The sequence below is a fragment of the Gallus gallus genome, chromosome 1 (assembly GCF_016699485.2).
Source record: "Gallus gallus isolate bGalGal1 chromosome 1, bGalGal1.mat.broiler.GRCg7b, whole genome shotgun sequence".
Taxonomy (NCBI): domain Eukaryota; kingdom Metazoa; phylum Chordata; class Aves; order Galliformes; family Phasianidae; genus Gallus; species Gallus gallus.
The window spans coordinates 145,354,301-145,371,398 of record NC_052532.1 but is presented as its reverse complement, the minus strand read 5'-3'; the positions used below and the strand labels follow the sequence as shown (position 1 = coordinate 145,371,398).

The following is a 17,098-nucleotide window of genomic DNA, read 5'->3' as shown; positions in this document are numbered from 1 at the left end:
CCAGGGTCGTTGTACAAGGGAGAACTGCAAGTACCTTCACCCACCAACGCATTTAAAAACTCAACTGGAAATCAATGGCAGGAACAACTTAATCCAACAAAAAACTGCAGCAGCTATGCTTGCACAGCAAATGCAGTTCATGTTTCCAGGAACCCCACTACAGCCAGTGGTAAGTATATTTCTCTGATGGTGTTGCTGGTAAATATGTTGAGGTAGAAGACTATATTGACCTGCAAAAGGTTTCTAAAGTAGTCTTAATAAAAATAAACCTCATCTGTTGACTTAGGGAACCCTACTGAGGTGCTAGAAATGCCTTCTTCTATATTTGCATTGTAAAAGACGAAAGAGTGTTGCTGGAGATTTGATATTTCATTTTTATCCCAGACTCACTTGCTTTCCCCCCCCCCCCCCTCTTTCTTTTCTTTTTTTTCCTCATTCAGTTCTTGTTAAGTTTTGTCTAGATTCACAAGGGTTTTACCCATGATGCTTCTGGAGGCGAAAAGCTGTACAGTAATTCCTTAGTAAGTTATTTGAGTAGGACTACAAAGTGCCCCTCTCAGCAGTCTGTGAGTTTGAGTGGCTTCAAACAATATTTAATCCTGGGGAAAAAAAAAGGAGTGATATTATGCTGGGTAGTGATTTCTTTCTCTCTTGAAATCTGAAGTGTCTCACATTAACACAGGCATAGAGTTGAGATGTGTCCACTTGCAAACTCAGCATCTTAAGGTGACACACTTGAAATCCAGGAGGTGGCATAAAACTAGAGTCTTGCAGGCATGAACAGTAACTTTGGGATATATACAGGAATGATCAATTGCTCTGGGCTGCCTTTGCAGTTCAGCTCCTTGTACCAGACTTGGAAAGCATGGTTAGATAAGTAGTCTGAAAGAGACATTTGATGGTTAATGATGTTTTCTCAGTTGAAACGCCTATGCAAGGCACAGGAGTGAGATTAATTCCTCTAACTTGAGGCATCTGGAGCACTGGCATCAACTTCCACACTAGACTTCCTAGGTCCATTTATAGTTAATCAAAAGGAATAGGCACTTTTAATTACCATTTGCTTGGCTTGTTTCAGAAATTGGTATTCAAATTATATGGTTCGGTTTCTTTTAATTGCTGTTGTCTTTCCGTGGTCTGTCAAAGGAGATAACTATAAACATCTCAGATGAAGAATCTATGCTTGGCCACATAGCTCACTCCAGATTAATTTTCCAAAAGTGATTTTACACTCGAAGTATCTGCTGTAAGGTGGGACGCATGAGCAAAAACTGGGGGTCGGGAGTCCCTGAGTCTCAGTACACGTTTACCAGCTTTCAGTATGCATGTAAGATGTATCTTGGTATTTTGTCAGAATGTGTTTTGCTATTTCCTGATTTTATACTGCTTAAGTTTTCACCATTTCTTTCTTTCTTTTTTTTTTTTTTCCATGAAATAATTAAACGATTCCACTTTTTGGTCTCATAATGGAAAATTGAAGTGGCAGAATCATACTTTTTTCTGTTCACTCATTTCATCACTTGAACTTTACATTTTCATTGACATAATGCCTTCTGTACTGAGGGCTGTGATAAAAGCGGGGAGTTTTATTTTTCAGTCTCACGTAAATTGCCAAATGAAGATGACTCAGCCTTGACCAAGTGGATAAAAAGTAGAAGAGAACTCCATACAAGTCATTTGACATGTAGATTTATTCTTAAAAGTATATCTGAAACAAAGATGGTATTTATATTAAACATGACACACGTTGTTCGCAAAATAGTTGAAATGCTTTTTCATATGAATCTTCATTATTATGCTGTAAAGAACTTAGTTCACACTTGGCATACAGACAGTGGTATTTGATATTGAGCAGTTCTGGTCTGAAAAAACAGAGCGATATTCACTTTAGCTCTGTAGGTCAAATACAAAGACAACTTTAAAAGTAATGCCTCCTATTTTATTCTGTTGGTCCAAGATAGCAGAGGCAGATGGTGGTGGGGCAGCAGTAGAGTTTAAACCTTCCCACCAATATCCCGTTGTATTTTGTTGCCGTGTGACAGATGGCAGCAGAGAGGCAGCGTGACAGAATGACGTCTGACATGGAAGGGTGTATGAAGCAAAGGGGTGTCACTGAATTCCTCCAAAAAAATGGCACTCATTGACATTCGTTGACACCTGGTGAATGTTTCCAGAGCCCAACCAGTGGATGTGAGCACAGTGAGGCGGTGGGTGGTGCATTTCAGTAGTGGCAACAGTGAGTCACCTCCAGTGGGGCAGATTTTGACAAGCACGGCATGCAGGCTCTTGTTCATTGCTGGTGAAAATGCACAGCTAGTGGTAGTGACTGTGTTGATAAAGAGCGTTTTGCAGCTGAGAATATGCTCAGTGTTGTTCTGCTCTTTGTATCTGCTGTAGTTTCCATGGAAAGAAAGAGGAGGAATTACAGTTGGAGCAACCTACATAGATGCCATTTCCATATAGTTGGGTATCCTGTCTAGTGTGCTGCCTTAAGCATCTTGCTGGTACTGACTCAAACTTGTGTATAATATAGTAATTGGTTCCAAACACATAAAAAAGAAGAAAAAAAAAAAAAAAAGGAGAAGGGGAGCAAACAAAAAACCTATCCAAAATAAACATAACTTCTTGATTTTTCTTATTTATTTTCTACATAACGTTTCTTGCGAGCTTCTCATCTCCAACACGGGCCATGCAAGTCACCTCAATGAGACAGAATTTCCTTTTTCATTAACCATTTTTAGATCTCAGTAAGTCTTTTTACAGTGTTCTGTTATTGCAGGGTTCATTTCTAGTTGCTGGCTTATCTAGGAACTTAATTTGTGACAAAGCTGATCTCAGAATTGTCCTATTTCATCTGATTTTTTCATTTATCATTATAATTATTTATAATTATAGCTTCACTCTGGAGTAAAAATCAGCTCTGCAGAACTAAATCACTTCCCAGTTCCAGTTATGACCATGGTCAGGCCATGGCTATGTTCTGCTTCCATCCCCACTGGAGCTGGTAATAACAAAACCACTATTCTGCTGTGGTAGGGCTGGATTTTAGCATCACACAAGTGCTCTTTCTTCTGATCATGACTTCACTGACTTTTTCTAGGAAGGTATGAAACAGATTTTTAAAACCATATCATTTCTTCCAATCAACCTTTTTTGTAAGATGAACTCAAGCTAAGCCTGAGTAATCCTTTTCTAAATATTATGTCCATCAGAGATTATAATATTTATTCTGCTTGCCACTGGTGACAGCTGGGCACACAAACATTCTCAAAGGTGAGGCTTTCCCATGTGTGAGCTATAGCAACATATAATTGCAGGAGGTGGCAAAATATAGCATGCAAACAGATGAAGTCGAGCCAAAGAGCTCATTATTTATAGTCTTATTAGAAATATGGCTTTAATACAGTTAATAATGCTTCACCTATGAAATCTGGTACTTTGAAAAATAGCCTGTTCTCCCAAGGAATGCAGGTATTGAGAAAAAGCAATAAAGTCTATGTTATTTCTACTTTTAGGTGTGTAAGTAAGCCTGCAGTATAAGCTGGACCTCCACAGAGATTCAGGTTCAGAGCAGGATTCCCTTTGCATTGGCAGCCTCTTTTGCAATAGCAGAGCTACAAAGTGTGTGGTTCCTAGCATGCAGCTGGAATGTGTTACATGATTAAAAGAAGAGAATATGCTCTGTATTTTGCCAGCTGCTTGAAATTTTTTGATTAAGAAAATGAATTGGCATCAGGGAGAACATGCAAAAGACATCTAATAAGCATTTGATTAAGATTTTTTTCATCTTGGTCTGTGTTTTCATTTTGCAGCCCACATTTCCAGTGGGTCCCACAATAGGAACGAACACGGCTATTAGCTTTGCTCCGTACCTAACGCCAGTAACACCAGGAGTTGGCTTAGTCCCGACTGAGATCCTGCCCACGCCACCCGTCATTGTTCCTGGAAGCCCACCGGTTTCAGTCCCTGGTTCTACTGCTACTCAGAAACTCCTCAGGACTGATAAACTGGAGGTACTGTAGACACAACCATGGCTAGAAATGCAGTTCTCTGACACGCTGTAGGAGGAAACTCTGGAGGAAAAACTCCACTATTTTAGAAACTGTACTTAAAATATAGTTGCTAAAAGTGCAGATATCATAACTAGCCACAGTTCCTACGCTTGCAGCCAATAGCAATTAAACACTTATTTGGAGGTAGTTTACTCAAGTTTAATACGTAGAAGTCAGCATGAAGTTTCATCTTTCTTTGTCTCTTCAAATGTCCCTCAGGTTTACGTGCCTGTAAAGGAATGCTTTGGTGAAATATCTAACAAGCATATTCTTATTGCAGTGTTAATTCTCTCCTGATTTTAATTAATCAGTATTAGGGTAATTTTACAGGCCTTCAGCCTTGAGCTTCCACTGTAGGAGTTGCATGTCACAAACCTCAGAGCAGACTGGGCAGGAAAGCCCCCAGTTTCGTGTAGGGCCTCCATGGAGTTGGTGGATCCCCACATGGCCAAGCTTGGTGGAATCTATGGTCCAAGCACACAGGAGGGCCAAATGCTGCTTACAGAGATGAACACCCTTTCCCAAAAGCCCAATATCTAGAGCACATTGCTCCTCAATAAATTCAACCTGGTTCTGTCCATTTTTAAAAATTGTGTTTTGGAGGCTCTCCGTTTTGCTTTAAGACTCTATACAGTTCTTTGTATCTTCCTTGAGTGTCAACAAGAGGAGCACCTTCCCTACCAGTGGAGTTGAAAGAACTTAGAATACAGTTAAAAGGGACTGAGCATTGTGAGTCTCAGCTAGTTTTGCAGGGGCAGTTACTTCAGTAAGAATCCTTCCCAGGTGTTGTCTAGATACGAAAAGGGAAGGACGTTTTGGATTGTTTCTGTTTCATGTCCATTTAGCCACCATACCACAGAGCTACCCAAGGAGTGGTAAAATAGATGCATTTTCCCTCTCCCAGAAGAAGATAGCGAGTTCATTAAGTTGGATTCGCTGAGCTAACTGGGGGAGGGGGAAGGTCCATCTTGGGAGGCGTGGGCTCTCCCTGCCGTTTCGGGTTGCAACCAGTGTTGTTTTGCACGTAGGTGTGCAGGGAGTTCCAGAGGGGAAACTGTGCGCGTGGAGAGACTGATTGCCGCTTTGCACATCCGGCAGACAGCACAATGATTGACACAAACGACAACACCGTAACCGTGTGTATGGATTACATAAAAGGTCGTTGCATGAGGGAGAAATGCAAGTATTTTCACCCTCCTGCACATTTGCAGGCCAAAATCAAAGCGGCGCAACATCAAGCTAACCAGGCTGCAGTGGCAGCCCAGGCAGCTGCGGCAGCTGCGACTGTGATGGTAAGTGCTGGCATATATGGCTGCTTTTCTTGACAGAAGCTCTTTGATGCCTATTTTGCTTCGATATAATGCTATTTGCTTATACTTTATTTTCCCTTTTGCTATTTTTTTCTTTTTTTTCTTTTTTTTTGGTAAAAGATAAGAATTTTTAAAATTACTACTGTTGCTTGATGGGAGGAAGCACTCTTTTTCATTATTCTCTTATTTTAATGCTGTATTTCTATCCAAGACAGTGAAGCAAATGACACTCTATACCACTTCTGTTCTCTGCCTTGATTATGTGTTAAATTTGCCCCTAGTATTTCCAAACAGAAATAAAACTGTTCAGTGTCCCCTGGAAAATAGGGGTCGATACGCTGGTTTAACTCTCTGACAACAGTTAGACATGTGGAAATGTGGAAGAAAAGTAAGAAAAGCAAAGAGGTGGTTTTTGCTTCAGGTTAGTACTAGAAGTGAAACATGTTAAGATTCAGTTCACCCCACTTTAAATGCCCTTCAGTTAAGTAGAGCCTAACCCAGCCACCTTCGTTTCACTCTATGGACAGTGGAGAAAACCCAGCACGTTCATCTACACTGTTTATCTGATTCATCACCATTGGTGCCTGTCTGAGGGGGAGGAAGAATTATCCTCTGGAGATAGATGGCTTTCCTCACTGCCTAAGAAATGCTGACTGTATCTTCTTGAACTTTGGCTAAGGCCAATGAGTCTCATACTAAGAGGCCTTTCTTTCCCCTCCTACTGACAGGGCAAGTCCATTGAATCTCTGTGCTACCATTTTTTTTTATTTTAGCACAACAGGGTTTAAAAGTAGTAAACCAAAATGGGAATAATTAAGAAAAAGCAGAGTAAGTTTGGTCATAATTTCTATTTTCAGAAATTTGAAAGCTGTTCGAACAAGGCAGCCCATCCATTTACCAATGTTGGTTATCTCTTATGGTTGCTACCAGGAAAGTTGTTAAATTTAAAGAAGTGGTATTGATACAGTTAAAGAAATCAAGCGTGCAGGATTTGACTTGGGAGACAAAACTGCTGGCAGAAAATCAAAGAATCGTTGTCCTCATTGCTGGCGCTGGGTGAATAATTAAGCAGATGCAGTTTGTGGACTTGTGGGCAGTGCATACAATAGTTATAGACAATATAGTTATTCTTTGAGTAAGGAGCCTACCAGAACCACAATACAATACAGTATATAACTACCCCATGCTATTGTATTTAGCAAATTAGCAAAGAGCAGACTTTCTGAGGAACAAAGGGTAAGTTATGCAAGTAAATAAATCTCTAACAGAAGAAAAATTTTAGTTTTTTTTTTTTGCACTTCAGTAATGGTTGGGCATATATCCTGTCATTTTAAATAAACCATGTTAGCCTTGAAGCGAGATGAGGAATCTTTGGGAACACCAAATTGAAATTCTAATGTCACAAGGGAAGAAGTCTGGGAGCTATAATTCTAGGTAACTTTTTACAGAAAAATATAGAAAATACTTTAATATTTAGGCTATCAAACAGAAGAGGTTATTTTCAATCTAACTATTTTTTACTTAACGTAGATTTGAAAGAATAAGATAAAGTGAATGAAAAATCACCAGAATGACAACAGCAACAAAAAAGTGGTAGAAAAGATGCACTCCTGCAAGCTACCCAAGAATGAACAAGAAAAAGCAGTTGGATCTAGAGATCAAACGTAAAGCAGTAATACAAACACTTACCTGTAGGGCTCACTTAGAGGTTGTTGCCAGGTTGAATTGTAAGAGGTCTTCCTTCCTGAGGGAAATATCTGCACTGCTTTGGCCCAGAGGGTTTTTTTTCTAGGCAAGCGTTGTGGACTTTATTGTAGTAGACATTGTATTGTAGGAGACATTGTAGTTAGACCTTGGAGGACCATTGAAGGTCAATGGAGACTACCATCTGGGACCATAAAATGCCCTGCCTGTATTTTCATACACTAACAATCAGGAACATTTACTCAGATGTCCTAAGTGACCTCATACTTTGAAGTAAAAAGAAAGGGGAAAAACACTGAATAAGGTACGAACCATATATAGCTTATATCCTAAATACATTAGAAGACAGTCAGCGGTCATTATATTCAGGGAGCCCCAGCTATTCATGTACTGCATCAAAAAACATAGAAAGTCACAGAGGAATGTACAGACACCTAAACTAAAATGTGAATTGATAGTTGAGATTGGAAGGGACCTTGAGATTGTCTAGTCTACCTCCCTGCTCTGGTTGGATGGCTCAAGCAGACAGCCCAGGATTGTGCCTGGTTGGCTTTTGAATTTCTCCAAGAATAGAGACTCCATAACTTCTCTAATGCCTCTAGGTTAAACTTTGTCTGGAAGGCAAAAGGAAAGCCAGCAAATACTTCCAAGTGGGGAGGTAAGGGTCAGAAGACCGTAGAGAGGATGTGGAGAAAGGTAGTCATTACAGAGATAACGAGTGAGGACAAATAATACAGGTACTGGATTATAGAGGCAATTAACTGAAATGCTTCACTCTTATTGATGTTGGTTTAAATTTATGGGCTTCGTCATCACATAATGCTGAATTCAGTTGTAATACTTAACCTACACATAGACTTCCATCAGTGGTGGATGCAGAGGGTCTGAGGTTCTGTTAGCGTAGCCAAGGTACCATAACATCAGCTGCGCAGCACTCTGTGTGAATGCAGGAAGGCTATCCACATCCTCACACTGCACCAGATGTTTTTTCTTATAGCTGAGTCTTGACCCTCTTTTTCTTATAGTTGAGTCAGACTACACATCAGGGAAAATAATCCAGAAGTGTGCTGCAGGATAGATGGGGAGTATGCTGGGAAGCCTCATGCAAGGTAGCTGCAAAAGGACTGGGAACGAAGACAGCAAAGGCTGTCCTGCAAAATACCCTGTTGGCGTTAGCTAATACCATGACTACAAGCTGTTCGTAAGGCATTTTGTACCTTGTCCTCTTTTTTAGACTTTTGTTCCCTATTTCCACATACTGATGTCAAGAGAGACATAATCTGCGTATCTGGAAAGAAAGGTTAAATATCAGTGAATGCTTTGAAAAAAAAAAGGGGAAAATTCTGATTTATGAGTAAATCATCCTTGCTGTCTAAAGGTTTGCAAGAATAATTTACAGTACAAAATTTGAAAGAAATATGTGATCTTTTTTTTTTTTTTTTAAAAGAATATCATCATATCAACCACAGGTTTAATCTTACAGTGAAAATATACAACAATATATATGTCTATGTACTATGCCTACATATTTTCTTTAAAATTTTTATGATGCTAAACCGGTATTATGAGTCATATTTCAGTGTTTAATACTGCTAGGAGCGGTATTTTTACTCCCTGCTCCCAAAGCTGGTACTGTAAGTCGTAGTGAAATTTAGAGAACGTGTTTCAAATTCTGATAGGCTGTTGGTTTTTTTCCTCACAATGTAATGTGGTAAGTTGCAAGGGAAAAAAAAAAACAAACAAACTACAAAAATGACCCGCCTTTAGGGAAATCTATAAGGAATTAATGATAAGTTAGTGCAACGGGACGTGTTATCTATTCCGCATTGGAAAAGGAGAACCTGTCTCATTTGGAACCCCAGATCTGTTGGGTTACGCACTTCTGTTGCCTAAGCCCCTCTCCTTGGAAGCACGAATATTGGGAGCGCTTGTGATGCGTTACGTCTTTCAGTAGTGCTTTTGATTGGGACGTGCAGCATTCCAAATTGAATTGCACACTTGGGAATCTGGTTTGGCTAACTTATCAGAAATTCTTGTAGGAGTATCCTTAAAACTTTCCGCATCTCTGTGAAGTGTTGATAAAATGCTTTATAGTGTCTGCAAGCTGCTGTTTTACTCAACTTTCCTGAATTTCAAACATCTATATTTTACTCTCTTATATGCTTTTAACTAAGGTATAGTAGATGCATTTTTGCTTCAGTACTAATTCGAAATGTAATATTCATTTCTTTAGAAGACATTTTTGTTGTTGTGCATGCCTAGTGTTTTGTATGTTGTATATTGCATTCAGAATATTTTTTTCCTTCTCACCTATCCACAATGCAATGCCGTTCCCATGATGCACCTCTGCTTGCTGTTTACCTGTATGTTAATTCGCTTGAATCCCATTGGCCCACTGCCATCATGTGCTCGCTGCCTGTTATTAAAAGACTCAGTCGACTGCCAAAGCAATGAAGCGACCTCTCGAAGCAACTGTAGACCTGGTACTTTGACCTTTCACCTTTTGCTTTGCATGTAGCTTTTCAGAGAAGCAACTAATGAAATTTGTATCGCTTTCTTTTAAACATCAACCGGAAATGATTTCACATACTCTTAATTTACCGGAAACTCAGTACCGTATTTATCCATCTCATTCTCATACGTAATAAACGCAGACAATTTAGTTTGGTTCCTAACACAGTTTCATTTTTAAATACCTCCTCATAAAAAAGTCGAATTGAGATAAAACTGCTTTTGTAATTGAAAACGCTTAACATAATCCATTAATCTGTGTAATAATAGGAAACAGTATTTCAATTAAAAAAACCAAAAAACAACCCATACTTGGCAATGAAACACAAGTGGTTTTTTCTCCCTATGGTATCTGAAAACCTCTTTCAAGGAAATGCCATTTTCGTTGCTTTAAAGGCCTTTCTTTTCAGTAGTTGTGCTGCTACAGTTTTAGGTTAATAGTACCATGCTTTTGCTATCAATAACAAAATTTCACTCATTTTACATTGCTGTGCTTTGAGTTAATATGCATGGCGAGGCATCTTTAGCCGCTTTAAAAATAATAAGTTTTTGTATTTTTGTATATGTTTGCAGACAACGCCTTAAAAACGACTCCCTTTTAACTAACTCTCTTATTCACAGGCCTTTCCTCCCGGTGTTCTTCACCCTTTACCAAAGAGACAAGCACTTGAAAAAAGCAATGGTGCCAGTGCCGTTTTCAATCCCAGTGTCTTGCACTATCAACAGGCTCTTGCCAATGCTCAGTTGCAGCAACATGCAGCGTTCATCCCGACAGGTATGTCGCACCCGCACCGAACCCACCTTGTGCTAGGTAGCCTCCGCAGCGAGCAGTTGTGCTTACCGAAGGGTTACGCTCCCCGCCCTGCTTCAGATGAGGCCTGCACAGATAATTTCCATGCTGATTTAATTCCTTCCGCAAAGCGTGAGGGGTCAGGCTGAAACTCCAACATGCCGTTAGACTGCTTGTCATTTTCATAGCCTCCATTATCGCCCACAGTTTGCCCTTTTTTCCTACATTGAATTGGCTGTATTTTGACTTCACCTGCTGGAGCTTTCCTAGGGAATGAGAGGACGAAACACTGCTAGGAAAAGTCTGGGAAAAGTGTATGGCTTTGGAGATGCCAGGGGTGTCCCTTCATGGCCTCTCTGTTGCTGCTCTGCAACAGTGCGCCTTCTGCTTATACCCACGCAGAAGCAACCCCGGAACAAATTGCTCCCCACCTTGATGCTAAAGGGGCTTAGAGGTGTCAGATTGGTTTTCATGGCTTTCCTTTTGGCACGCAACCAGTGCTTTTCCGAGCATTTGCAGCTAAGAGCTGGGGCTGAGCCATCCAGGTGAGCCAAACCTTAGGGGATGTGCTCTGCGTGTCCGCACAGAAGCCTGGGAGATCCAGTCATCCAGAGGGCTACTGCAGCTCGAGCTGCACCACAGTGCTGGTGTTGGGACTCCTTTCTAACACCATGAAAGAAGGAGCACACGGTATTTGCACAGACAGTAACACCAGGATCCTTTAAATCACATTAGACACCTTCACTCCAAACTTTCTGCTGGTGAACTTCCCCTCTACAGAGTGAAGTGTTTTGGTCTGTGACTGACAAGTGTCATGTTCTGGTATCAGAACATTATCAAGGGTGAACATCCAGAATCCTTTAAAACTTCTTGTTTGCAAACACACTTGACATTTCAGCTATGTTATTTTTGCTTATAGAAATAATGCTGGTTATAACGGGGTATGAGACACAGCATGCAAGGATTGCCCGATCTATCAGCATCCCCATATGTCTTTAAAGATGAAAATAAACACAGATGGCATTGACTTCATGTGATTTTGCTATAAGGCCTGAGTAACAACCTTGGAGCCTGCCCCTCTGTTGATAATAGCAAGCTATAGAATGCTGTATTTTTAGCACATTCTTGCAGTAGAATATCTGTGGCAGAAAACACACCGACATTTATGGGAGTGTACGAAAAAAACAGTGGGACTGCCTATATGGATGTGAATGGAAGACCGCCCTATGCTCACCAATGTACAGAAATCTCCACAAATTTATTGTGTACAATAGTCCTAAGAATTTGCACTGTGATTTGCATTATTCCTTCTCTTAAGCACTCCCTTTCGGGGCTTATCACTGCTGTAAGCAACTGCCATAGACTTTAAATTAACTCTGGAAAATAAGAGTAGCTTAAACCTTTTTCAGTGAAAGAACACTTGGAATTTTCCAGACTTTTGGAGTAATCACGCTTCCTGAAGTAGCTCATTCTTTATACCATTTATTGTCCATCCCTCTTTCCAACTGTTGGTTATCGTTGCAGTTTTATCTTATAAATTTCAGATGATAGAGAGGGTGGCTCTTGGAACTAAGTCCTAAAAGCCAGATTGTTGGCAAGTCCAAAGCAAGTGCACAAAAAAAGAAGAGAGGGGGGGATAACACAGGTGAATGCCCATGGTGGAAGGCCTTTCTCAAGGTGCTGAACATCCTGCTCTTGTGAATGCCATCAGCACCTAAAAAGGATGTTAGAGAGATGAATGGGATACGGAAGAAGGCTAGAAAGGGAGAACCCACTCTATATGAATGGGTGTGAGATGAGTTTCATTACAGATAGTTCCCCCGATAGTCACATGTTTCCTGGGAAGTCCCAGAGAAGGTTGGATCCGGTAGGTGTGAGGCCTGTCACATCACCCAGCCCTCAGGAGCAATGCATGACATTATCTATGGGATTTAAAATGATGATGCGATATTTTCTGAACTGGTATAATTTTCAAATGTGTTCCCTGTGTGTGTGTGTGTGTGTATTTGTGCGTGTGTTATAAAAGTTAAATTTTAAGACAAGTTTTGCTGCTGGAATATATATAAAACTTAATTGTTTTATATAACCTCTCTGCTTTCTTAACCACTTGGCTCCCCTAATGACAAGTGTGGGGCTTCACTTAGCATGGCTCATTTCCAGATTTTTGCACTTCACGTGTTTTCCATCAGTTTGATTGCTTCGTCACCTCTCCTTCTTGTTTGGTGAATGATCTCAAGAACAACAGATCTTTTCTCTCCTCTCACTGCTGTTCGTTAGCATTTTTATGGCCGCTAGCCTAGGAACTGTGTGTATTTTCCAGGGGTTGTTCTCCGTAAGGTCATTCATAGTTACACTGCTGCTGGGACAGCTGTAAGCAGGAGTATAGGAAGCATATTTGACTTAGTATCAAATATGTGCGTGTGTGTGTGGTACCAGTCTCCCTGCCTCCTCACCTTCACCAGCTTGCTTTATGCTCTGTGTCGAAAGCACACTGGTTTGTTGTTTGTTTGGTTTTTTTCCTGGTCTTCTCAGGAAGGCTAAAGCCATTCAGCACCAAGACCCAGCGGCCTTTTTGCTGCCGAGTTTGCACACTTTCAGATGTTTAGATTGGGAGTTGTCCCACTAGTCTTTTGTTTTGGTCAGAAACACCTCCCTGCTTCATGCCTTGCGTTAAAAGTGCGTAGGTTAACATTGAGCATCAATTTGACGAAGCCCCTGCAGAGTAGTGTTGGATACTTCCATTTCAGCTTTTTTGGTGAGCGTTGATCTGCTCAGCGTTAAGCTGTCCGAATCATGCAGCGAGCTCTAAAATTGCAAAACAATGTGACATTTAATCTAAGATGTTTCTGTAAACAAAAACCTGTTGCTGCAGATTTATGTACACAGAAACACGCCAAAAGTCATATGCTCGGGTAGGAACTTAATATGAACCTAATCACATCTTTAGCATTAAAGCAAAACTATGAATGACCTTAAACTTTCATTTAACTAACTTATCTGTGGTTATGCTTGAATCTCACTTTGAATGTTAACTCTAAACAGCTAACCTGTTTCTTCCCTTTATCCACTTTTTTCACCTATCATTGCATGACACGCAGGGTCAGTTTTGTGCATGACACCCGCTACCAGTATTGGTAGGTTCCAAATTTCTTTATTGATCTCTTTTATACTGTATATGATGTATATTCACTTGTTTCAAAACTTGTAGGTGAGATTTAGGCAATGACTAGAACTAAAGGCTCACTTGTCCTTCTGGTTGACTTTGCGCAGTGTTTAGATTTGTAGACGAAAGCTGCAGCTCAGATGTGATGTCACCTGCTATAACAACTATACTGCAAAAGCATAATACCATGAATTCCAGTCTGCTTTTCAGTTTTCAACGTTTTATTTCCCTTTATATTGTCTAGTACTATAAAATCATAAAATACTGGAAAAGCCAGCAAGTTTCATCAGTGTTTTAAAGTTTCATAGTGGTGTGCCTATTTCTCCTTTTTGCTGTGTGTTAGAAAGTTTTATCAGCGTTTCCCAGAAATACCTACTTTGATCCACAAAAGTTTGGTTGAAACCCGTGATATAAATCTCACTCCTCCTTTCAATATGTTTACATCTTGGAACGAACATTTTGGGCATGCCAAATTAAAGCCCAACGTGGCAGACTCTAAGACAGGAAAGTAAGATTTCTCCTGTTCTGTAGCTTCATCCCAGTGATTTCTTTTTGTGGCAGGGGAGGCTGCTCAATAAATGGTTAAAAGATTTTTAAAGGTAAGGTTAGTATTCTCGTACAAGGGTGCTGAGCAATATTCATTCTTAAAATGAGCAAAAGCAGCAGCTTTCACACAATTGATCTTGCTTTTTTAGACCAAACAAAGTAGAATTTAAATCAGGAAAATGGTTATCGTCCTTCTGATTCTTGCCTCAAAGCAGAGGGCAGTTTAACTCTGATAAAGTCTAGCAGTCATGCAGTGCTAGTAGAAAAAAAAACCCACACAAATTGGATTATATAGGAAGACGACGAGTATCTGGCTTACTTCAAAATGAAGACGCACGATAATAACTTGTTTTTAATGCTGTTCAAAAATTAAGATAAACAGTTACCATTTTCCTTCCCAGTTCAAAAGGTTATTTTCAGTAGAGTTTTATTTTGGAGCGATACTGGGGGGAAAAGAAAATGGTGTAGCAGTTCTCAGGTAACGGGTTGTTTTGGTAGAGCCCTACTCTTAGAGATAACGCCCGCATTTGCAGTGGTCTCTGCTCTTTTTTTCTGGGAATCGCCGATCGTGTTGACAACCTTCCTTTAATTGTACTTGTAATAAGCTATTTTCCCTTTTTTTTTTTTTTTTTTTTTTTTTTTATTTCTCCGCCACGCTTTCTCGCTTTGCACTGTGATTGCATGCCATCTGCTGGTTTAACCCATGACGATGGCTTGCCGCTCTTGATATTCACCATGCCAAAAATACCACTTCTCTTACCATAATGCTGCACCCTCCTGTTCATTGCTTCCATGGTTCCCCTCCTGAAAGTACCCATGATGCACAACGCTACGGCCGCCACTGTCTCTGCAGCAACAACTCCTGCAACAAGTGTTCCCTTCGCCGCAACAGCCACAGCAAATCAGGTTTGCTCCTTTTAAAGCTTTCTTTCACAAGATCCCGAACTCTAAATGAGTGCTGAGATTTTATTTCTTTTTATTTTTTAACAAAAAAAATTCTCCCGGAGAATTTTTTTTTTTTTTTCTGTGTTTACCCCATCAAATTTTATTTTTTAAGTCGTTTATAGCAAGTGTTTGTGGGACAGGTTGCACTTATTTAGAGTTAGCATTTGTTGCAAATAATGATGTAGCTGTGTTTTGTGTTGCGATGTTTGTACCTAATTAATTGTGTAATTAACCCAGCTGGAATTACAATCACGGTAGTACTGGACTGCTTACGATAGTCTGTTATTAACTCCTAAATTCAAAAGGAAGACATCACAGGTTAATGTAACCTTCTCCATGAGGTGTGTGGAAGTCACTAATGTGTAAGCATGGAAGCTGTCCGAAATAACAAGCGGGAGAAGGCAGCTGAAAATAAGACGGAGAGAAACCAAACGGAATGTTTCCTGTAAATGCGAGTGATCTAAACAGCCCTGGGGGTGTTTATGACTGTGTCTGCTGTATGTTTGAAAGCGCATCTTCAACCTGGAAATAATGTTTCCCTCAGGAAGCACATTGTTACAGCAATTCCCCAGGATTATTGGCGTAAACACAGTAGGCGAGATGAGCCTTTCTACCTTTCCGCTGCGGTTTGTTATGTTAATGGGAGTTTTGATTCTGCTACGGTATCCCCCTCTTCCATTAGGACTGGTCTGTAGGGAAGCCATATCTATCACGGCTCCCCATGAGCAGCATTGATTCCTCCATTCAATTTTTGGAGGCTCAGCGCTGGCTTTTTTCTTACTTTGTGAGTTCCACGAGAGGACTGGGATGCCCCGTTTTCCCTCAGGTCTGGAGAGGTCAAACTGCAAAGCAAGCAGGAAACAGGTTTGCTTCCCAGAAGCAAGGAAAGGGCCAGGACTTGGTCACATCTCCCAGTGTTGCTCCTGGCCAGGCTGCAGGCCAGGCAATCCTCTCCCCCTGCCAATGAGTTATGAGGAAATCAGTGAAAATCTTTCACTTAATGATGCTGTACCAGCAGACTGATATGTTCTACATTTTTCAGAGTCACAAAACAGTTTTAAGTATCCCATGGAAAAACAGAATTTGCTCTGAGAGTTTATTTATAATAACCTAGGGAAAATATACTACCTCTGAAATACACCCCACTTTATAAAGAAACACAGCCTAGTCCGTTTTCTCTTCAGTTTTTGAAAGGTCCATTTGCCAGCGTTGCAGTGCTTTCTGCTTCTATAGGTGTTTTCATCAAAAGAGAGTATTCATTTTGTGCACTCCTTCCTAAGGGCTGGCTTGTTTTAATGAAGAAACACATGGTGTGTACAGGGAGGGAGGTGTACCAGGCAGGTGCTGCATTTAACTGTCCTTCCTTTTGGCATTTTAGCTGTGGTAGTGCAGCGGGCGGGTGCTGGTTGGGTGGGCTGAAGGGCCTGTGGGGTGCTAGGTGCCTGGTAGTGAGCATGGAAGAAAATGTCTGCCAGAGGGTGGCCTGGTGGTACCCAGGGCAGTTCTGGGGTCCCAAAGTGGTGACAGAGGGGTTTGGGAATGGAAAATGAGAAAATGGGACCGTTTTGGGGAGCGGCTCAGCTGAGACCCTCCCTGCACAATGCTGCGAAAGGTGCCCAGGGAACGCACCCAAGAAAAGGACTGGCAAACATTCAGGGTTTTTTTAACAGGGAATATTTCACACGAGTAACTAGAACCAGTGGGGAGACAGTGGTGTGTCTTAATGCATTTTCTCATCTCGGAGGACAGCAGGCAGAGCCCTTCCATTCCCGGTGCGGATTTTATTTGCATTGGAGGATTAGAGCAGTTTGAATTTACAGTAGTTGTACAAGTGTCTGTTGGTACTTATTTGGTTACATCTCTGTGTGTGTGTATACATAATTCCACGCTGAAATTAAAGGATGGTTTAACACAGGGATAGGTTTCCACTTGTTTAACTTCAGCCACTTGGCGGCTCAGCATCCAGTTCATCTGCTTTTCTGTAAGTCTGTGCAGGGGTAACATGACTTGCCCTGGAGGGTCCTGCCTCTTTCTGATGGCTTTAAGTAGCTCTAAAAGCTACTTTAAAAAAGAGCTG

General features: G+C 40.8%; 1 protein-coding gene across 30 annotated transcripts in view; it reads left to right on the top strand.

Annotated features, from left to right (window-relative positions):
- The window catches only part of MBNL2 (muscleblind like splicing regulator 2), a 107,125-nt gene that overhangs the window by 75,962 nt on the left and 14,065 nt on the right, over positions 1-17,098 (top strand). For 6 of the 30 annotated variants that reach the window (XM_040699565.2, XM_040699467.2, XM_046941271.1 and 3 more), the window contains 6 exons: positions 5-169; positions 3,813-4,013; positions 5,081-5,344; positions 9,496-9,549; positions 10,199-10,352; positions 13,466-13,501. In XM_040699565.2, the coding sequence (XP_040555499.1) occupies positions 116-169; positions 3,813-4,013; positions 5,081-5,344; positions 9,496-9,549; positions 10,199-10,352; positions 13,466-13,501 (763 nt within the window). In that variant the 5' untranslated portion in view covers positions 5-115. Of the gene's footprint in view, positions 1-4; positions 170-3,812; positions 4,014-5,080; positions 5,345-9,495; positions 9,550-10,198; positions 10,353-13,465; positions 13,502-14,887; positions 14,983-17,098 lie in introns of all 30 variants that reach the window. The other 24 variants (NM_001163373.4, XM_046941301.1, XM_025150253.3 and 21 more) reach the window with 13 other exon arrangements.